Genomic DNA, 23,484 nt, shown 5'->3' on the forward strand with positions numbered 1-23,484 from the left:
ACTCAAAAACAAAAACTCTAAAAAAACTCCCAAAGTTTTAGGCAGCTATTGAAAATGATTTTGAGTGAGGCATGGTAGCACACACCTTTAACCCCATCACTCGGGAGGCAGAGGCAGGTGGATCTCTGTGAGTTTGAGGACAGCCTGGTCTACAAAGAAAGTCCCAGGACATAAGGGATGTTACAAAGAGAAACCCTGCCTCAAAACCCCAAGAGGGGAAAAAAAGAAAATGATTTTCAATGTTAGTTTTACGGTTAGCATACAATGTAACAGATTTCATCATGACGTCACACACACATGCCACTATGCCTTATTTTTACGTCCATCTCTCCTTTCCCAAGCACTCTTCCCATTCCAACTCTTCATTGTTCATTCCCCAGTTACTGTATTCTGAAGACTAGTCACTGATAGGAAAATATTCATGGTGGAATAGCAGGTTAAAAACTAAACTACTAAAAATGTATAATGTACAAAAATTACAAGGCAATTAATATTTGTATAAATTTCTGATTGGTTATTTTGAATAACAGGATTACCAGCCATTTAACCAATATTAAAAATTAAACAAATATTTATAATAAATTAAATGTTAGCATAAAATATTTATTATTGGCTGTTAAATATACAAAATTTTAAATGAAATTAAGTACGAAGGAGATACATTATATAGCAGTTGAGAAATAAGTTCTTTTGAATTTTTAATACACTTTTGCATAAGCTGATAGATAATGACAACTTTATTATGCAAGCACTCCATTTACTGCTATGAGTCATTTTATATAACTCAGTTTAAATTTGCATTGCTTTAATTTCCAATGCCTAGGACTAATAAGTATAGACTCTCTAAAGACTGCATTGCTCATCTTAAATAAATTTCAAGAAGGTACAAGGCAATTGCTTTCTATGCAAACAGCTTTTTTTAAAAGATTTATTTATTTATTATATATACAGTGCTCTGGCATGGAGGGCACCAGATCTCATTAAAGATGGTTGTGAGTCACCATGTGGTTGCTGAGAATTGAACTCAGGACCTCTGGAAGAGCAGCCTGTGCTCTTAACCTCTGAGCCATCTCTCCAGCCCTTAAACAGCTCTTAAGGGACCAAATGTTCACTGCATAATCTTCAAAAGTACATCAAATTCTGTACTTTTGGATTAGGTATCAATATTAAATTGTGCACATAGTAGGCACTCAATAACAGTTGTTGAATGAATAGGTGCAGGGATGCATACATGTCCTCTTTGGATGTCTAGACTTACACTCTCTCTCTTCCCTCAGTTTAGATGACCTGAGAAGCACTTCCTCAAAATAGCCCTCTGGCTCACCATGAGAAGAATGCCTGGCACCAGCTGGCAAGGGTATTAATAGCACACCCATTAGGCACTTGTTCAGGGCTCACAGATAGCTCAGTGATAGAATCTTCAGAAATATTTGGACAGTTAAGATCATCTGGACTATGAATCACTTGTGGCTCTTTAAATCTTTGGGGATTAAAAACTAAATCAAATGAAACCAAAAAATCCCATCTTATGGTTTTAGAAACTTCTTTAAAAACTGAGGGGCAACAACAACAACAATCAGATTTACTTTCAAAGCTTAATGTTCTGGGCTGTTGAAGTGCACAGCAGTGAACTTTTCTTTCCCTATAGAGACCCATCTATAGGATTCAGATGCTAAAAAAGAGCTCAGCATTCTCCCATTAGAATTCAATTTTGATAATTTTACCAAACATTTTCTACTGATAGAGAAGTCTCTTACTCATGAGTAAGTAATTACCCACATTTCTATTCTTTTCCAGGGAACAATGGACTAAAAAAACCAGATATATTTATAAATTGCAAAAATATCATGAGTCAGTCATACCAGCCTTTGGGAGCACCAGGAAGGGATAGGATTGGCAACCAAGTTTTTTTTTTTCAAATAATATGTAACTTAGAAGCACCTGAAACTCTACTAAACAGAATTAATCATTCTAGCTACAAACTGATACTTTATTCATTTATTTGTGATCTATATTTTTCAAATATTCAATCAATAAACAACTAAGTTCTTAAGCATTTTCTAACTTCCTTTAGCGATAGTCATAATGATGAAATTTTCTCTTTATGCTGCTCATGCATCACTTTGGAGAGGCGGCTCAGCGGTTAAGAGTGTCTACTATGCTGTAAGGACCCATGTTTTTCCTAGGCCCCATGATGGGCAGCTGGCAACCACCTGTAATTGCAGCTCAGATCTGATGATCTCTTTCAGATGTACACGTGCACAGGCACACACAGAGATCTGATATCCTCTTTCCTACTCTCCAGGGACCTGAGCTCACATGTGCAAAGGCACTTGCATAGAAACATGTGTGCACACACATACACTTAAGAAATAAAAATCTAAGCCAGGTGGTGGTGGTGCACACCTTTAATCCCAGCACTTAGGAAGCAAGGCAAGCAGATCTCCGAGTTCAAGCCCAGCCAGGTCTACAGAGTTAGTTAGGATAGCCAGTGTTACACAGAGAACCCTTGTCATGAAAAAGAAAAAACAAAACAAAAAGAAACAAAACAAACATCTGTTTTTTGAAATTCAAAACGCCTTCAAAGGTATCACAAGACAGATTTTCTTCTTTTCTGTATTTTTGAATTTCTAACTTAGCCCCATAAAACAATTAGACAAACAATTAGATTATCAGTTTTGAAACCTTAAACATTCAGATAAAGAATGTTTTTAAACTAGGTATTCTGCACCGAGCTAGGGAAAAGTCAGAGAATAAGATGTGGTTGCTGACCATGAAAAACTCTGTTGAGGTGAGGAAATTACACAAGAAATGATGGCTGAAAAGAACAAAACATCTTACTGTGATGTAGAGAAAACAGATGTTTACAAGTGGAGATGTAGTATTACTGTCATTGTGAGTAGAGAGGCAAATAAGGTTGCTGATACAGGGCCACATTATGGAGGGGTTTGCAAATCTGGCAGACGTGTTCAGATTGGAGGTGGTAAAGTGGAGCCATTGGATGTTTCTGTACAGCAGGATGCACTCAGAGAGGAAGAGCTAGCAGCACTGACCAGCGCAGGTGTCTGCTGTGCAGTGGAGATAGCTTTCAGCTGACCAGCGCAGGTGTCTGCTGTGCAGTGGAGATAGCGTTCAACTGACCAGCGCAGATGTCTGCTGTGCAGTGGACATAGCGTTCAACTGACCAGCACAGGTGTCTGCTGTGCAGTGGACATAGCTTTCAAGCAGAACTGCACCGTGTGCCTAGCATATCCTCCGTCACTTCTCTTGGTCTCCATGGAGCCTTAGCTGCAAATGCTCTTCTTTTTTTTTCTATCTCCTTCCACCTCCCTTCCTCTCCCCCTTATCTGTCTTCCCACCTCCTTATCTTCTTTTTCTATCTATGTAGACCACAGACTGGCCTAGAATTGATTACATGGCTCAGGTAGAACTCAGTTCTCAAGTTTTAAGACTACCCTGCATGATGGTAGGGATTAGGCATGCATCATGTCTTGTGGCTAGCCTTGTGTGGTTTATTTTTTATATGAATTGGAATCTAGAAACATCTAGGAGACAACAAATGCCTATAGACATATCAGCATATCTGTAGGAGATTATCTAGATGAGATGAGCCTGCCCAAAATGTGGGTGGCACTGTTTCAGGAGTAGGTGTCTGAAAATGAATGTAAGAGAAATGGAGCCATCAGTAGCAGTCACCACACTCTGCTCCCTTCCTCTGATCACAAGGTCAACAGCCACCTCAAACTCCTCTTGCCATGACTTCTTCATGTTGGACTGCGCACCCTCAAAGCGTGAGCCAAAATAAACCTCCTGCTCCGTCACAGCAACAAGTAACTACACTCTGCGGATTCAACTGCAATACATATGCTTTCTCCATATTTCCCCCTTTAATATATTTGCTATACATTGTTGTAAATAGCACATATTATACATATTAATATATATATATATATAAAGGAATATAGGCAGATGAATAACAAATAAGGGATATAGGAATTGAAGGTGCATAGTTAATTAGTTCCAACCTGAAAATTATTGCTAGAAAGCATTTATATTTATCTGAAATTAGAGTGAAAATAAAATGGCCTTTAAAAAGTTACTGCATCTACCACCATTAAAGTTCTAATGTTCACATCTACTAGTCATTAGATTCACTTAAATATAGATGATGCTCATGGTTATTACCATGTCCTACTTTGTGAGCAATTTAATATTTATGAATATTAAGAACAGATAACTTTATCATTCAACTCAGTACATTATCAAAATGTACTATGCAATTACACTTAGCTAGAGTAGATAAATCTATATCGATTTTACCTTTGCTTTAGTCGTCTTTTAGCTGTTGTGGGAACATTAGCACCATAGCCATAGGAATAAAGAATCCTCTCAGCCTCATCTTCATTTTCAACTGAAAGATATTAAAATATGTTTTGTGAAATAGTGTTTCTCCTAAAAAGCATAGCTAACGTGAAAATAAAAAAAATATGATAACAAATTAAGAATCCCAAGAACATTCAAAAGGGCTAATGCATAATTTGAGAGAGGTGAAGCATATTAAAGTGTATCCTTGCTTGGAGTTGCTGATTATTTTGAGAAGATATTAAAGGATCACATCTCCTGAGAGGTTATGTTTCCTATAGAGTACAGCAAGTCAGGTTTGTCATTCTGAAGGGTCTAAGGGCTTCCTAACATTAAGTATAGATTATAATTCAACAAAATTATATATTTGATTTAATAAAGGCTAATTTTGTTTTGCTTTGAAGACAAATTCTCATGTAGCCTAGGCTTCCCTTGAACTTGCTAAGTCAAAGATGGCCCTGAGGCTTGATCCTCCTGCCTCCACTTCCTGAGAACTGGGATCACAGAAATATATAACCATGCTGTGTTTCCATGGTGCCAAGGACTGAATCCCAAGTTTCTTAAATACTAGGCAGAAAAATCTCCCCTCAGAGCTGATGTCTTGCCCCTGAAAGACATGCTGGGCATTTATTTGTAACTGCAGAATGATTTCAGGGAAATAATTTAAAAAATATTGCAACTGTCATAAAACTACATATAAGGTACTAATGAATTAGTTTCTTAATGCATGGATGTTTAAATGTAATGCCATATTTTTTACTGGTGTGTGTGTGCATTTGTGTACGCATGTACAAACATGCTACAGTACATGTGTGGAGGTCAGAGGACAGTTTGCAAGACTTGGATTCTGAGGACTGAACAAAGGTGATGGGCTCTGTGGCAGGTGCCCTTATCCACTTAGCACTCTGCTGGTCCGTAATGACATTTCATAGAAAACAAGAATTTAAAAAACCTTCACCAAATGCCATAAAATTAGTCTTATTCTTTTTGGTTCTAACTAAAGTAGTTAAAGGCACATGAAACTACATATATAGCATCATCTGACAGCAACCACCATCTTAATGTTAACAGGCAAAACTAACATTCAGATTTAGAACAAAGCCAAATACATATTGTGAGTGAAGCTTGACTGTGCGTGAGTATCAGTGTGTTATTATATAACTCTGAGAAGTACTTTTGTGGCAAAGTTTTAAAAAAAATTATAGTTGTTTTCCTTTAATTTTGTTAGTACTTCTCATGATAAGCCAGGTCAAGGCTTTAGAGGCAGGATTATAGTTAGGAGGGCACAGGAGAGATGCTATCTCATTGCCGTGTCTCAGCTATCCCTAAGACAGAGTCTAGATCATCTCTAACACAACACTCGAAGTAGAGCTATCACTGGATATACATTTGATTCTTGTCTGTCTTAAACGGCTCTAAATTCAGAGCAGAGAGAGGTAAAGCTAGTTAGCATAGTTAGATGTTGATACAAGTGCTAAATCTGAGTTTAATGCTTAATGGTTAACACCTCATGCAGTAACTATTCTAGGATTCGATTAGAAAAACAGAGGCCCATACAACATGGGAAGTGATACTAGAGAGACTGAATGTCAAATGCCATAGAAGAGGGTACAGAGCAACTTACGTGGGTGCTAGCCACTATTTCTCCTCGTAGAAGTCATTAGCAAGATGTAGAAATTGATATTCAAGAGAAGGCACAGCAGAGAATTATATCTGCAGAGGCATAATCTTGTGGAGTATATGGTGTTAGGAAATGTGACAAATAAGGCCAGATTTAACCTGGAAAGTGTTGGTAAAAGGAGGCTTAGCTCTAATAGTGATTGGAATGAAAATTAGGCTAAGGATTTTGTTCCATGGTAAATAAACTCGGAGTCTGTGGCTTGGGAACTCACTTATTAATCATCTTTTCTGAATGATTTTGATGATGACTTCCCTGTCTCTCTATGGCAATTGCTTTCAGGCCTCATCCTCAAGATCTTACCCTGCTCCAAGTAGGACTGATTCTTCCCTTTTCTGCAGAAGGTGCACAGCTTTAGGTATTCTCATTTAGAGGTCTCATTTCAAATTGACATTGGTATGCTGAGGCACACTGGCATTAGGATGGCCAAGGTTAAGTACCATTATTGGACAGTTTCTTTTCTCCTACTGACTGTTCTGTTGCTTTTGTTGATGAGCAAACACACATGAGCACATGGATCTGCTTCCAAGTCCAATCTGTTTCACTTTTGTGTCTGTCTTTATATTACTGCTGTAATATAGCTAGACACTGTACCTTTACAAACAATATTAAAGTCAGAGAAAGCCACTCTTGTAATTTTGCCCCTTTGGCTCTTCTTTTACAATCTTTGGATTTCCATAAACAGAAATATAGAAAGAGCATGTAGGAATTGGGATCAAGACAAAGTCAGATCAAATGGACAGAATTCATGATAAACTTCTTGACAGTTAGGGAGAGATTCCTTATTTCTCTTAGTATTTTGTCTTTTTAGTGTTGGTAAACTGACTTCTAAGAATTCATTTTTTGACATTACTAAAGAAAATTCTTATTATTATTACTATTTTGGTTTTTCGAATCAGGGTTTCTCTGTGTAACAGCCCTGACTGTCCTGGAACTCACTCTGTAGGTTGACATATAACTCACAGAGACCTGTTTGCCTCTGGCTCCTGAGTGCTGGGATTAAAGGCATGCACCACAACCACCCAGCTAAGGAAATTAATTTTATATTATTTTTTTCAGTTCAGGATTTTAAATTTGTACGTGTGTCTGTGTGTATACAATGACTTTATATTTTGGTACATTTATTTAGGTTTAGTAGTCATTTCATTTGAAAATGAAAAGGCCATCTTTTGCTTTCTGGTCTCCTTCCCCGCATCCTCCGCCCACACCTCAGAATCTTAAACTTGGAGTCTGCCTGCTTCATCTTCCTGACCAGTGTATGCAGTGCTGCACTTGACTTTGTCCGAGACCTAAGTCTGAGTTACACCCCAGCTCTGATCTTCACAAGACTGTACCTTCCTTCTGGTCTGATTTCATTAGTATGCTCAAACACAGCTTACTATGCTGTGAAAGTAGAACCTGAGCCCTGTTCTCTAGTGGGGAACACAGTCAGCATTCACCCCATTCTAACAGTAGCCATGGGTTGTCTGTAGCTATCGTTCCACAGAGAAACACTTCTATTACTAATCTGCTTAGACGATGACAAACAATTATAAGAGTATGGACATTTAGATAATAACGTGACGTAAGAGGGCAAAGTGAAGCATGAAAACTGGACAGATAGCAGATAACAGGACTCATGAAAGCCACACAAGCAAGCCTGACTCTGTATCGGGCTGTTTTGAAGGTTTTGTTCAGTAGTCTATACTGGTCTTGAACGTGTGACTCTCTTACTTAAAGGACTGAGTACTGGACTACTGACGAGTGTTCAGATCCCACTCAGTACTGTGTGCTGATTTAGTAAAACAACAGAGAGACATTGAGCAGGCACACGTAGGGTCAAGCCTGGGTTTTACAAACATCATGTGGACACAGTGAAGAAGCTGCAGCTCACTCTGGGATCTACTGTGGTCGTCAGACACTGACAATGACAGGGATGAGATAACACCTTTAAATAAAACGTAACCCTACATGAAGCGCATCACAAACCATTAGGATCTTACCTAGATTCTAATTCAGTTCAAGGGAAGTTCCAAACCACTTTTATAAGAAAGCCAATTCTAAACTTTGAACAGAAATAAGGTACAGCCATATTAATTGCTAATTTAAACGTTAATTTAAAACATCCCTTAAAATTTCAGATAAGACAGATGAATATGGTGGCACAGTCCTGTCTTCCCAGCTCTTGAGAGGCCAAGGCAAGGAACATCACAAGTTCAAGATCAGCCTGGGCTGGTCTGGGCTGTGAGCAATCTGTTTCAACATTAAAATTTACAGGAACAAAAAGAACAAAAAAACGACAGAGTCAGTTGCTAGAGTGTTGCATAGAGCCTCAAAGTCAATATCCAGTCCACATAAGATAAGCAAGGTGCAGCTATAGTAATCCCAGAAACCGGGCTGGAAAGGAGGAAGGTTCAGCTCAAGGTCATCTATTATACCAAACAAGTGTGAGGCCCAGCACGAGTGACACAAGAAAAGAGGGAAAAAAAATCAAGGCAGTATGATGGGAGGGCAAACACATGAAAATTAAATATCAAAGATTATAATCCAGTATGATATTGAATTCATGTATCACCTCCCCTTTTAGTTATTTCTCATCTCAAAGGTTTAATTAATACAGAGTTGAGACTGGTTTAGAACTAGACATCATCCTGCCTCAGTTTCCTGAGTGGAGGATTACAAGAGTGTATCCCAGTGACCACTATCAGTTTCCGGTTTTCACTGCTGTGCTAGGGACTCAATTCAAAACTTGTAAGCGTGGACGAGCACTCTACCAGTGAGCTACATGTCCAGTCTCAAGACAAAAACTTTTGCAAACTTTGTATTCCTAGCTCTTGACAAAAAGAAAATTTACTACTTATAGAATGAGTGAATTAAACATAAAATCTATTAAATTTAACCTACTTATTTTTTGAGTCTAGCTACTGAAAATTTATATCAAGAAATACTGAAAATAGAGAGTATTCTTTAAAAATGATCATCACATTTTTAATAGATCTATACAAAGGTATTTTTGAGATGATGCTACTTTCCTCTGTAGCCAAAAGAAGGAAAACTGTCCACTTACGAGCAGGGGGCGGGGCAGACTTACTTTCTGCTGTCTGCATTATTATGTCGTCCAGCTCCTTTTCCAGTTTCTCGTAAATGTCTAACCTTGCCTGATGATCAGAGTTCTGTGCTTCGAGCTCAGTAATGCGTTTTTCAGAAGAGCTTTGGAGACTATAAAACTCTTTAGTTAAAACCTAATAGAGGAGAAAAGAAGGACAAAAGGCCAAAGAAGTAAGAATTACTCAGGTTCCCAGCTAAAAGATGATGCAGAGATATATTAATGCCATTTCACCGTTCAGCTATTCAAATGTTAAGAAAAAGTAGCTCAACTCAGAGGACAAACACGAAAATGACATTTATTTCTAAGGTAAATAATTCTGATGGTTTTATTCAAAAATTTACAAGTTTAACATTTGCTTGTTAGAGTTCACAGAGATACGGCAGTGTGAAATCTACCTGGGGTCACTTCTTAGGCAGCACAAAACTGAACAAAGCCAATGTGATGGGCGCTCCAGTTTTCCACTGGAGTTACGCGACCTGCCCTGGCCATGCTTTTAGCATTTTTGGTTTCTTAACAGGCTTGAGTCCAAGTCAAAAAGAAAATGTAAGTCTCACATAGCAGCAGAAATGCCTCTGCAAAGAAAGGGTTTCTTAAAAAAGTATTTAAAAAGGATTAAGAGATACAAATTCTTTGACTCTTACTACATAAATACACGTACAACCTGCTGAGTCCATTTGCTGACTTTTTTCTTTTTTAAAAAGTGTGGGGCTTGCCAGACAGCTTGGCAGATAAAGGTACTTACTGCATTAAGTCTGGTGACCCGAGTTCAATCTCTGTGACCCACGTAAAGGTGGGAGAGAATAATTCTTTAGGTTGTCTTCTCCCCTTCCTGTATGTGCAGTGGCACATATGCCCACACAACAGCACACGTCATTCACACACACAATAATAACAAATCAAAAAAATTTTATGGTTATTTTATGGTATTGGAGATCGGACCTAGATTGTGCATGCTAGGCAATAGCTTTGCCCCTGAACTACATCCTCAACCCGAGCATCAGTGTATATAGTTAAATGAGGGTCTATGCATCTACTATGAAAAAAGTACATTTTACACATTATAAAAATCTTAAAATATCAATTGTTACTGTAACACACAGGTGTTTTGAATGGGACCATAGTGAGATTTTCAGTGCCACGTTTGTCACTATTGTAAATAACATTGTGATGAGCAACTGTGCATGAAGCATTTTACATATTTAAAATACAGCTCAACAATACACAGTGCCAAACTGTTGTCCAAAAATTGTACGCTCATCTAGAACGTACAGATGTTTTAAAGTAATGTGGAAATGATAGATCAACAAATGGCTACAAAATTACTTTAGTATTTCATACATACATACAAAATCCATACATTTTATAAGCTAGAAAAATCCTATAATTGATTCACATTATAAGTTGGGGAATGCTTTATTACCTGATTTTCAATTGTGAAAGGCTTACAAAATTTTAGATGTTATTTTTATATGTATGAGTGTTTTGCCTAAGTGTATGTATATGCCAGTGGAGGCCGGAAGAGGGCAATGATCTCCTGGAACTGCAGTTACAGATCCGTGTGAGCCATCATGTGCTTGCTGAGAACAGAACGTGGGTCCTCTGGAAGAGTAGTCAGTACAGTTAGCCACTGATGAGACATCCATCTCTTCAGCCCCTAGGAGAGGTTTTTAATTGACTAATTTCAAATTTCATTATCTCCCATTTTGTATTGATCTATAATTACATGTTTTCATAACTAAGTACATTCATGTACAGAGAGAAAAACAAGAAATGTAAAATGCTTAAATTTAGCTGACATCTAAATATCATGTTTTTTAAAATGTAATAAATATTTTCTTATTTCTTTAGTAATCTTAAAAATATTGACTATTCTTTATCTATTCTTCTACTCTGTAATCTTAACAAAATATTGACTGTTCTCTATCTGTTCTTCCACTTGTACCACAGAATTACTTTGCTGGGTTAGAGATATGCTGAAAAGAGCCAGTGAGATGTCTCTGCTTTCCAAGCTCCATACTGCAGAAGGAAAGAACTGGAAGAACTACTGTAAGCTGTCCTCTGACTTCCAAATGTCCTCTACCACGTACACAAGCATGCATACACATGCGCACAAGTATGCGCACACTTGTGCACAAAAGTCAGCAAATGTAAAATTTTAAATGCTAAAATATTAGAAACAGTTTTCTCGATGAAAACTGGAAAACATAAAATACCAACCTTTCAGAAGGACTCTGTTTTGTCTTATTTACACATCATAGTTCTACTGTTTTCTTCATAGTGATTTCATTTTTCTTACAATAAGTATTCCCAGCAACCATGGCTTTTGGTTGTCAGTATTAATGAAACCTTCGCTAAATTCTTTTGAAAAACAATTTTAGTCACTTTTGGTGCACACATTGCTGCCATTCATCTATCTTTTCTTTCTTTTACTGCCTTTTTGGGTTTGAAATGGGCTCTCGTTACATAGCTCTGGCTGGTCACGTGCACCTCAGACTCGTCACCTGTCTCAGCCTCCAATGTGGCTTTTCTCCTTCCTTTCTTGTGAGGGAGAATGTCATACTTAGGAAGCTTACACTCTCTGCTTACACTGAAGGAGAATAGCACAGAGGTACCTCCAATTTCTTCTGATACTTTTCACATTCCATCTGGCACTGTGTGAGGTTTCTTACAGTTTCCTCTTGTAGGAGTTGAACACGTTCACTTTCGAAGGACTTCAGCTTACTCTGATGGAGAAATTCAGATACTTTGCTTTCTGCACTAAGCTGGAGCTCTCTGTACCTGAAAGAAGAGAATGTGATGGGCCTTCTAGAGTAGGTGGAAGGGTTGATGGAAGCACAAACCTCATTTCTCCTTTCCACATCACCATATTATGACTACACAATTAATAATTTATCTTTATTCAGAAAAGCTTTTATAATTTAGTTAGGCATATGTATGGGAATACATACTAAAATATCTGCTTGAATAGTACAAGAAAATTATGTGCCAATTATCAAATGGTATATTTAACACAGATAGGAACATTCACATTACTTCATAAGTATAACTAGCAAAAATATTTTTAATTAACATACAGATCACAACATAGTCTAACTTTGAAAATATTCCATGTTGTGTTTTAAGAGAAAGCAAAGCAGACACAATGTATTCTTTTCACACAGCCCCTATGAACCCACTAAAATGTTATGTATGTTATTAAAATTCATTTATTCAAATGTTGAGCTAGTAACTGTAAGCAATAATGGGACTACATTAGTCAAAGAGTTGTTCTTTTTCTCTTAAGAAGCTTACAATCTTCTGGGGGATATAGGAAAATAAAACATGAAAATCCAAGAGTGGTAAGTGATTCAATTTGTGTGTGTGTGTGTGTGTGTGTGATCTAAGAACACTGGTTTTAATGTACACGCTAAAGGCCACCTCCCTCTTGGCATACGTATCTTTGGCAACAGTGTCTCACATGCAGGCTAGAGAGGGTTCCAGGCAGTGCATATGATATACTTTGTAATGGCAAGTGCTTACAATTTCATTAAAAGTTCTGTTTTAGGGGTTGGAGAGATGGGTCAGCAGATAAAGTGCTGGCTGCATAAGCAAAGGGCTGGAGTTCACATCCCCGGCATCCACAAAGCCATGATGGTACACATTCCTAGTCTCAGAACTGGGAAGACAGAGACAGGACGATCTCTGGTGCTTGTTTCCTGCCCATTGTAGCTAAATTAGTTTCACGTTCAGCAAGAGATCCTGCCTCAAAAAATAAGGTCAAGAGCAACTGAAGAAGACACTTGATATTGACCTCTGGCCTCCATATCCATACCCAAGTGCACGCCGTGCCCCCAATACATGTGTAGACAAACATGTACACACATATTCTTTATACGGAAAAGCACATATTGGTAAAATTATATGTTGAAATATAATTCATAAACCACAAATCTCACCATTTAAAGTAGGAACAATTCAAGAGTATTTAATAAGTTCACAAAGTTATGTACCACTACCATCCGGTACAATATTTTTAGTGTGTATACATGTGTGTGCAAATGCGTGTGAAGGCCAAAGGTAAAGCAGGGGTGCCATTCCTTGGGAACTGTCCATCTTGTGCTATGAGACCAGGCCTCCCTGAGACCTCTCACTGGTCAGGCTAGGCTGGCTGGCCAGCAAGCTCCACAGTCAGGAGTCTTCTTGATTCCTCCCTAGTGCTGGGGATGACAATGCATCTCTCCATGCCTGGCTTCTTGGTATGTGTCTTTTGAGTTATTCTTTACGCATTCTTTCTCTGGCCTCGACAACTATTAGTCTTTTTCTTTTTTAAATGGATTTGCTTACTGTGAATGCCTCAAATAAATGGATTCATATACCTAGCGGGATTTGATGTTTGCAAGGTTTCCTCACATTGTAGCATGAATCAATACTGTATTTCTTCTCATAGCTGAATAACATGTCACTTTATGGATATACCAAATCTGCTTATCCATTTAACAGTTGGTGAACATTTGAGCTGTTTCTGCTTTTGGACTATTATATGATGACATATGAACATTTATATGCAAACTTTTGGAAATGTGATTTCATTTCTTGTGCTTAGAAAGGAGCCCTATTAACTATTCGAGGAATTGTCAGACATTTTCCAATAAAGTTGTATCATTTTACACCCCACCAGCAACAAAGGGTGTGACAGTTTCACCACATTTCCTTGAACCCTTATCAATGTCTACTTTATTACAGATACTCTAACTGGTGTGGAGTGATACACATTTATCATGCTAAAATTTATTAATTCAGTATTTTACTGTAATGAAAATGTCTCTTTACTCTTTAGGTCAGGTTGTATTGCAAATTTAAATGCATAAAACACATGAAATCATCTGGCATGATGTCACACAACTGTAAGCCTATACTGAGGAGGTGGAAGCATGAGGTTAGGGTCATCTAACACTACATAGCAAGTTCAAGGCCAACCTAAGATTTTTTTGAGACTGTCTCAAAAAAAAAAAAATCAAACCCACCCCCATTCAACCCCAAACCAAAGGCTTAATGTCAATATTTTCTCTGAATGCTAAACTGCAGGGCATATATAAACTACATAACTAAGTAGATTTGGTAAGTAATTGAGAATGTGGTGTTGATCTTTAAGGTAATTGATTTTGGAAAGATTAATCTGAAAAATTTGCCTTTTATGGATCTAGAACACTTTAGGTGTTTCTGACACCAAGGGCAGCTTCATGGAGCAATTAGACCAGCTCTCAGCATCACGTGCTCTTACTTAAGACCAGGCACCCGAACGTTCAGTTCAGCACTTATGTTCTTTCTATATGAAACACAAAGCAGTAGACAACATTCAGACACCTGGAATTTGAAAAACTGTCCAACCAAAAACATAAATGTCTCCTACTATCCAAGTGTAGTTAGTAGAGCAGTTTCTCTAAAGCTAAATGATAATTCTCAACACTAATTTATTTTCACGTTGTTTAACCAGGGAAAGAACTTGCCTTCAGTCATTATGTGCTTGTAATAGTCTTGATTATTTTAATTTACTAAATTGAACTGTGAAGTGCTGAGTGAACATAACAACTACTAAAGCAGGTCCAACCGTGTGGAACGGATGCAGCCAGAGTGCAGCCTGCAGTCTCTGACAGTGAGAGCCCATGCAGCCAGAGCGCAGCCTGCAGTTTCTGACAGTGAGAGCCCATGCAGCCAGAGCTCAGCCTGCAGTTTCAGGTAACTCCCTCCCAACTTGTTTCGCACACAGAACCTGCTGCGTTCTCCACTGCTGACTCAGACCTCTTAGCTCATCCTCTCAGGCTGCACACTTGTGCACCAAGTCTGTACTGTCCACACAACAACTTCATGTTTGGTGTTCTACTTCAGCAGGGCAGAAGCTTGGGAGGTCAAATTGCTACGGAGCTGAATCAGAAGCTCTACTTGGCCTTGCAACCATCTTGTCCTGGGCTTGGTATTGGTGGTACACACCTGTAACTGTAACACTTAGCAGGTAGAGGCAGGAGGCTCAAGAGTTTAGGGTCATCTTTAGCTTTGTAATGAGTTGAAGGCCAGTCTAGGCTATCTAAGATACTTAAAAAAAAAAAAAAAACTCTCATCAATGTGGCAACAATGATTACCACAGGGCACGAGAAAAGAATGTAAAAGGCAGTTGGATATTCGTGCAAACGTTTCTGTCATTTACACTTCTTCAACCAGTTAGTTCTCAGCTGCAAAACGACATCTGTCATTTTTGGCTTACAAGCTAATTCTTAAATGAATGTGAGAGATTTTTTTTTTGCAGAGTTAAAAACGCTGAGTATGTTTAACAACTGTACCATGGATTTGTGAGAATTTCAAGCATGTGTTTAGAGTAATTCAATGCAGCTATCATATCATGATCAAATAAAATTGTGAGGTTATTAATAAAATAAACACTATGTAGCAATATTTGGCAACTTTATTAAGGCAAAAAGTAGGTTTTCTAGCTATGCACTTAACTGATAATGTAAAAGTACTTAACTGAAAGAAATACAAGAAAGGAATGCTGTCTTAAAATAAACCAGAGTATGCAGGATAGAGGAAAATATTTCATAACAGTGCTCGAATGGTGTTGCTTTCTGTTTTTTCTTCTCGAGAAACATGACAACACTTAAAATTCAGCTTGAACGATCCTTTGAGCCATGAGTATTTACGGTATTTGTGCTTCACCGCACACCAAACTCCATCCCACAATCCTGTCATTGCTTATGTGTACTAGGCTATACAATGAAAAAGAATGGGATACATGAACCACACCTACAAACACTAGAATAAGCACCTTTTGTTGCGTGTGGCAGCATAGCCTGTGATCTGCCATATCCAATGCTGTGTCTTGGGTTCAGCCCTTAGTACTCCCCATCAGAAGAGAGAAAGGAAGCACTTCTAGAGGCTGCTTGACCACAAATAGCATGAAGCAGAAACAGAAGCAGGGTGAAGGCAAACCATGAACACAACGTGCTGTCAGATTTAAAAGGGAGTAAAGAAGTCACAGATGTGCTCATTTCTGGAGAAAATTTATAGACAGGTCCAATAAATCTCACCTTGCAAGAAATGAGTCAGAATTTAAGGAGAACACTCTTCAATGGTGGGCGGGAATTAGAAATGGGTTTTTAAACCTCTTAGGTTTGGTAACCTGGATCATTCACAAGCCTTCCAAATGGAAAGGATGACTCCCGAGCTTGGTTTTAAATAGCCTAGCCTGGGAAGACCAGCCGACCTATCTCTAGAATTTCTAAGAATTAGAAATATCATGGCTCTGACTTGGTCAAATAAATCAAAATCTCTAAAGACTAAAAAAAACCCACTTGAGTTGGGGGCAATTAAATGAGCTCACACAAGCAGAAGGGCGACAGTGGTGCTTTGCACTACAAAACATTTGTTTCCGTGAGCACACAGCTCTTGTCCAGTTCAGACATCGGTGCCTAGCATGGAGTATATTAGCAGGAATCTTGAAATTAATAGTGAATCCTTACTGAAAGAACAGTGACATTAACTAATAATTTCTGGTGTTGTAAATTTTAAATTGCCAAATAAGTTAATAGCAGGCCACAAAACTAAGCCGCAGAAGCCAATCTGATAAAGCACAGCTTTTCTTCCTATAGGATGACACAAGCAGAGAGCTAGGATGACCATTTCCAGGGTTAAAGATAAAACAAATCACAGGGAAGAAGAAAAGAAAAGCAAAACTGAGTACAGGTTAGGCATGACTGAGCTATAGGAAAAATAAAAGTTTCTAACAATGTAGAGTTTGCATAATGACAGTGGTGGTGGAAAGGGACATGACAACACTGAACAGACAGAAATCTGGGAGAATCTGGGTTCTGTAATGAGTTAAGATTATTACAAAATTGAGACAATTCTAGGAACTGAAGTGGTCTACTCACAGAAACACAATGTAGCCTGACATGAAGACATAAAAACAACATAAAAACAGGAGGGAGAGGGAAAACAGTGCTAATATGAGCTCAGTTACTGTGGGAGGTCACATTGCTCTTCATTTTTCATACTAGAATGACTGGACCAGGCAACTACTTCTCAGCTACTCTGAAGTTACCCCGTGACTTTCAAACAAGGAGACAGTAGACATACCATGCCGGCAAGCATTCAATGAACACATACACTCCAACCACATAGTTATTTTTTCCTCTGTTCATTAAATGAAGGCAGCTTATTAACATTGCAGGAAAAAACTATGTACCTATTATCTATACATCTATTTGTGGCTATAGGCAATTGAGATTGAAAATGAAGTACCTAATATAATCATATGAACTAAAAATATGGAATTAAAAGCAAATATTTAAAGTAACCTATACTTCATTATTTTGAAGAAATAACTATAAATATTTCGGGGTCTTTCTCTCTCTCTCTCTCTCTCTCTCTCTCTCTCTCTCTCTCTCTCAGAGTCTTATGAACTTCCTAGGTTGCCAAGGATGATCTTGAATTCCTGATTCTCATGTCACCCCTCTCATGTGCTTAGGAATACAGGCCTTCAATATGATTTTCCTGTGTTCATACCCAGGGTGGCTTTCTTTTGCTCTTTAGGATGGAGGAAAGTTGATGTATTAATCACTATTGTCTTCTTTCATGTGTTACTCTAATCAGACCCCAAGTTATGGTTATACACAGCATATGCTAAAACCGTATGTCCAATCTCTGGCAATATTAAGTAGGAATAGAGACAAGCAGAGTAAGGAGATTATGATGTGGAGGTGCAGAACTGAAGGGTGAAGGAAGACAACAGGAAGGGTGCTCCATAAACTCAGGCATAGCTGGCCATGAAAACTAAACAAAATGGACTTCTGTGCTATTTCATATATAGAGGAAGAACATGAAATTGGGTAGGTAGGGGTATGGGAAGGTCTAGGAAGAGGTGTGGAAGGGGAAAGAATATGATGAATATATATTGCACAAAAATATTAAAGAAAAAGAACAAACACATATAAGTTCTCCACAGGAAGAGGAAAAGCTAGGGGTTGAACGTTCAGGTCACTAGAGTGTGGTAATAAAGGACTAGAGGGAACAGCACTTCCCTTGCTGTAAACAAAGGCAGCTCCATGCTTTCCCAGCATTCCCAGTCTGTACATGAGCAGAAGAAAAGGCCTACCCTGAAATAACCCTTAAAGAGGACATGCCACTGCTTATTGATGTCCTTTGGGTCCTTCCCACTGAGTACTCATTCACTCTTATTTTGAAAAAGAAAATATAGGAGAGGAAAGACACAGCAAAGATGACATGTGATGTAAATTCTGAATGTTGACAATGTTCGCTTAAAAACTAAGGCATTGGTAAAAATGGAAAGGAAGAACACACTGACTGGTTATTCAATACAAAATGGTCAACCCTGAAAACATACATACAAGCAGCACTATATGACTGAGCAGGTTGTGTTTATGTATTTAGGAATATAATGTATATTATAGCAACAATCAATGAAAAAGAGGCTAGAGAGAACAGAGGGGTAGGTGGGATGTTTTGAAGGGAGGAATAAGCAAGAATGCAATTACATTACAATCTCAAAAAATAAAAAACAATTTAAAATGAAAAAGTAGAAACAATGGCATGTAATACAATCTAATATATCTACAATAAGCCTTGCAACTCCACTGAAAATAAGTTTTGAAGATTATTTTTACTAAGAAAGCTTAGCAGCTATAGTTTACAGTTCATAAACACACTAGAAAAAAATAGACTTGAATGGCTCCTAGTGAATACACAGAGAAATTCAATCACAGCCCCAGCAAGAGACTGAAACAGAGAACAATAAAGAGCAGTGAGTCTGGCCCAGTTTAAGAAGCCATTAGACAATTCGAAACTCCTCATGCCATCTTTCAGGTTGATGAGTCTGAAGTACTGCTTCATGTCATATGATTTTAAATATTTATATGTTACTATATTAAGCAAGAATGCTAAGAGCTGGACTGTATGAATCTACTTTACTACCAATATTACAAACTATATTTATAAAGTGAGAATAATGACAGCAATAATATTGTTAGGTTGTGGGTAAGATTAAATGAGTTAATATTAGCAAAATGCTTAAGAAAGTGAAAAAATCTGAACATTTAAATTTGCCAAGGCCTTTTATAAAAAATAAAAATCTCTTATGGGAAAACTACATGGCAATTTTATATCGCTTTCTGGTCACATAATTCCATGTTTTAGTTTGGTCAACATGTTTCAGCCAATATTCTTCCTTAGGAGCCCTGTGACACTGAATTTCTTATAGAAATTGGAGGCACAGAGTTTTCTTCTTCTAGCTGGTGGAATGCAACATCTTCTCACTGAGCAGCAGTGCTCCATGCTCAGCCATAGTTCTCTAGGCCACAGCTAAAGAGATGCATGGGAAAGAGGTGCTGCAATCTGGCAAGCATTCACAGAGGGTGACTGTCCACTCAGACCCGGGACTGCTCCGAGGGAGATGGAAAGCGATCCCTGCTATTGATATGGTGTTGCTGAGAAGCTCACAGTAATGCTTTATCTGTGGAAGGTCAGGAGTAAACACCGCAGGCTTCTAGGTCTTAAAGTCTCAATTATGAGACAACCCAACTGCAGATGTCGTATAAAAGCAGTCATATACAATATACAAATGGGAGTGTTCCAATAAAACTTTATCTAGAAACACTGATATTTACATTTCATATAATTTTAAAGTACCTTCAAGCATTATTCACTTGATTTCCCCATAATAATTAAAAATACAAAAATCATTGTCAGTCTGAATGCTATTTAAAAAAAAAACAGATGATAGGAGGGATTTGGCCTGGGGACCACAGTTCATCAATCTCTGATTTTAATTTAGAGAATCACTGGGATACTCACTGGAGCATGCTGACCAAGTCCAGGATGCCAGTCTTACGTGGAATAATTTTATTCAAACGTATACATATGTGGTCATCCTAAAAACACCCTTTTGTTTTGATGTTTGTTTATTTCTTTGAGATGTTTAGCAATCTGTGCTAACATCTAGTTATGATTCACCTGCTGTTCTGTAACTCTCATGTAGAATGGCATTAATCACAGGTGTCTCTTCTGGATTACACTCCTTGCAGCTGGTGGCTTTTCTTCCTTAGCATGTTGAAGTCTGCACCTTCAATATGACAAAAGAGGCCTGGCGGGGAGCATGCCGATCTCATTCTAACTTTCTGTAGTTTTTGTGATTTTTAGCACACAAAATGACAGGTTTGATTATGGCACTTTACACATATATGTCATTATACTTTGCGCCCTTGTGCTCCCACTGCCTTCCCCCACATTCCCTGCTTCCTCCTGCTGGTCCCCCTTTCCTCCTCCAAACAGTTCTTTCCCTGCTTTCATGTCACATGAACTCCATTACTTTCCCCTTTCCCACCTTGTCTCGCTTAAGATCTCCTCTCATGATCCCCCCGTCTCTCTCTCTGTCTCTCTCTCTGTCTCTCTCTCTCTGTCTCTCCCCTCTTTTTCTCTCTCTCTCCCTCCCTCCCTCTCTCTCTCTCTCTCTCACACACACACACATACACACACCATTTTGACTTAAAACATTAATATGTATATAGATTATATTTCATCTCTTTGATAACATTGTATGGTATTTTTTAGTCTCTATACGACATTGCTCACTAACGTTCAAAGGCTATTTAGTTAAAATTTCTGTCTACCACAGGGAAAGTGTGGGATGCAGTTTTAGTTCTTTACTGTTCTTTCCATTGCACATGCACCAAAGAGAACTCTGAACATAACATACGTATTTTCTCTCCAATCTCCTCTGAAGTCACGGTGACTTATGTTGCTTTTCTGACTTTTGATGTACTCAGTAATGTGTAGAGTTCATAATGTTGGCACTCATTAAAATAAAGAGCGACAAGGCAAGCAAGGTTAAACATCTGGAATCGACAGGAAAGCAACCTTAGGTTCATCACCCGTTAATGAATAGAAGCAGAGAACAGTCCACAGACTTACACTACAAGTCTCATTTCGCACCGGGAAGAGGCAGTCACAATGATTAATTTCCACTGAGATGTGGTACATACAGTTAAAGGATGCTGGGGATGTGCTTAGTTAAAGGGTTTGCCTAGCATATAGAAACCCCACCACCAAACCAAACCAAATCAAACCAAACCAAACCAAACCAAACCAAACCAAACCAAACCAAACAAACAAACAAAAAAAAAACCCCACCAAAACCAACCAAACAAACAATGAAAAGGAGTGCTCATAAAATAGTAAAGAAAAATGAGTTTAGGTACATGGAATTCTTCTTCATGTATAATTACATGTAAGCATATTTGTAGATTTGTCTGTGTGTGTGTGTGTGTGTGTGTGTGTGTGTGTGTGTACACACTGTAAGTATACCTGTATGTCCAGGTATTTGCTTTAACTGCCCATGTGCATGTGGAAGCCACAGGCCAACTTCAGCTATCTTCCTTTATTGCTCTCTGCCTGAGTTATTTAAGACAGTCTCTCACTGAACCCAGAGCTCATAATTTCAGCTAAAGCAATTGGCCAAGGAGTCCCTGGGACATGCCTGTCTCTGCCTGCTGACCCTGGGGTTACAAGCATGCACCATCATGTCTGGCTTTTTCTGTGGGTGGTGGGGATCTGAACTCGGGTCCTCATGCTTGAACAGCACATACTTTACCCATCTCCAAATTACAAGATTTTAACATGACTAAGGAATCCTCGACATGTGGGGCTAGAGAGATGCTTAGTGGTTAGGAACATGTACTATTCTTGCAGAAGACCTGAGTTTGGTTCCCCACAACCATGTCTGGTGGTTTACAACCACCTGCCTCTTCCGTACTTCACAGGTGTCTGACTCATATATGCATACTGCACCCCATACACATATAATTAAAAATAAAATATTTAAAAAGCAAATATTCCAAATAATGTGATACCTGTAAATATTAACAAAATATTTTTAAACATAAATTATAATTTTTACAAATAAAAATTCATAAAAAGAAAAAAATATCAGTTGGGCAGTAGTGGTACATACCTTTAATCCCAGTTTATGGGAGGCAGAGGTAGGTGGGTCTCTGAGTTTGATGCCAGCCTTGTCTACAGAATGATTTCCAGGACAGTCCAGTGATGTAGGTGGGTCTTCTGTTTTGTGTTGATTTCATTGGTTAATTAATAAAGAAAACTGCTTGGCCTGATAGGTCAGAAGATAGGTAGGCGGGGAAGACAGAACAGAATGCTGGGAAGAAATCAGCGAGGCAGATGCCTCAGGCAGACGCCATAGCTCTCCTCTCCAAGATGGACGCAGGCTAAGATCCTTCCTAGTAAGCCACCACCTTGTGGTGCTACATACATTAATAGAAATGGGTTAATCCCAGCAAGAGGCTGAAACTAATGGACCAGGCAGTGTTTAAAAGAATACAGTTTCCATGTAATTATTTTGGGTAAAGCTAGCTGGTGGCCAGGAGCCACGTGGCGGGAAGCGGCCCACAGCTCCTTCTACAGTACAGGGCTACACGGAGAAACCCTGTCTTCAAAAAAACCAGAAAAAAAACCCAAACTCAAAAATAATTAAATAAATAACCCCCCAAAAAAACCCTGTCAAATCAACTTTCCACAATTCACAACTTTTTCCATAATTATATCTAAATCAATTCCAAAAATTACTACAGCAATCATTCCACTAAAAATTTATAAAATATTTGAGCCATTAAATTCAAAACTCATGTCTCCTATTATTAAAGATGTATGGTAAGAACTCATAACCTAGCCGGGTGGTGGTGGTGCACGCTTTTAATCCCAGCACTTGGGAGGCAGAGGCAGGTGAATCTCTGTGAGCGTAAGACCAACCTGGCCTGCAGAGTGAGTCGCAGGACAGCCAGAGGAACCCTGTCTTGAAAAACAAATCAAAACGAAACAAAAAACCAAAAAAGAACAAACAAACCTCCTAACCTTTAGCACTGCCATGATATAGTATTTAAGCTACAAGTGCTGTAGTGTCAGAAATAAGTGGAATAAAAACTGGCATACCAATGCAGAAAGGCAATAAGGAGCATCTTAGGGTTACTATTGCTGTGATCAAACACCAACCAACCAGAAGCAACTTGAAGAGCAAAGGTTTATTTGGCTTAAGCTTGCACATCACTGATCATCACCAAAGGAATTCAGAGCAGAAACTCAAACGGAGCAGGAACCTGGAAGCAGGAGTTGATGCAGAGGCCCCTTACTCTCTGATGACTACAGCTTATTTCAAGCTGACATAAAACTAGCCAGAACAAGGGCTAACACATTTCATGAATGTAGATACTTAATGTGGTAGTTTGAATGAAAATAGCCTTCACAGGTTCACTGGGAGTAGTGCTATTAGGAGGTGTGGCCTGGTTGGAGAAAGTGTGTAAAC

At 38.4% G+C, this 23,484-nt stretch overlaps 1 protein-coding gene across 2 annotated transcripts in view; it reads right to left on the reverse strand.

The window, feature by feature from the left end:
- Positions 1 to 23,484, reverse strand: part of Pibf1 (progesterone immunomodulatory binding factor 1) — a 159,334-nt gene that overhangs the window by 59,909 nt on the left and 75,941 nt on the right. For both annotated transcript variants that reach the window (XM_038310669.1, XM_038310670.1), the window contains exons 11-13: positions 11,741 to 11,906; positions 9,111 to 9,261; positions 4,321 to 4,411 (exon numbers count right to left, since the gene is read on the reverse strand). In XM_038310669.1, the coding sequence (XP_038166597.1) occupies positions 4,321 to 4,411; positions 9,111 to 9,261; positions 11,741 to 11,906 (408 nt within the window). The remainder of the gene's footprint in view (positions 1 to 4,320; positions 4,412 to 9,110; positions 9,262 to 11,740; positions 11,907 to 23,484) is intronic.

Source organism: Arvicola amphibius, chromosome 13 (genome assembly GCF_903992535.2).
Source record: "Arvicola amphibius chromosome 13, mArvAmp1.2, whole genome shotgun sequence".
NCBI classification, from domain to species: Eukaryota; Metazoa; Chordata; class Mammalia; order Rodentia; family Cricetidae; genus Arvicola; species Arvicola amphibius.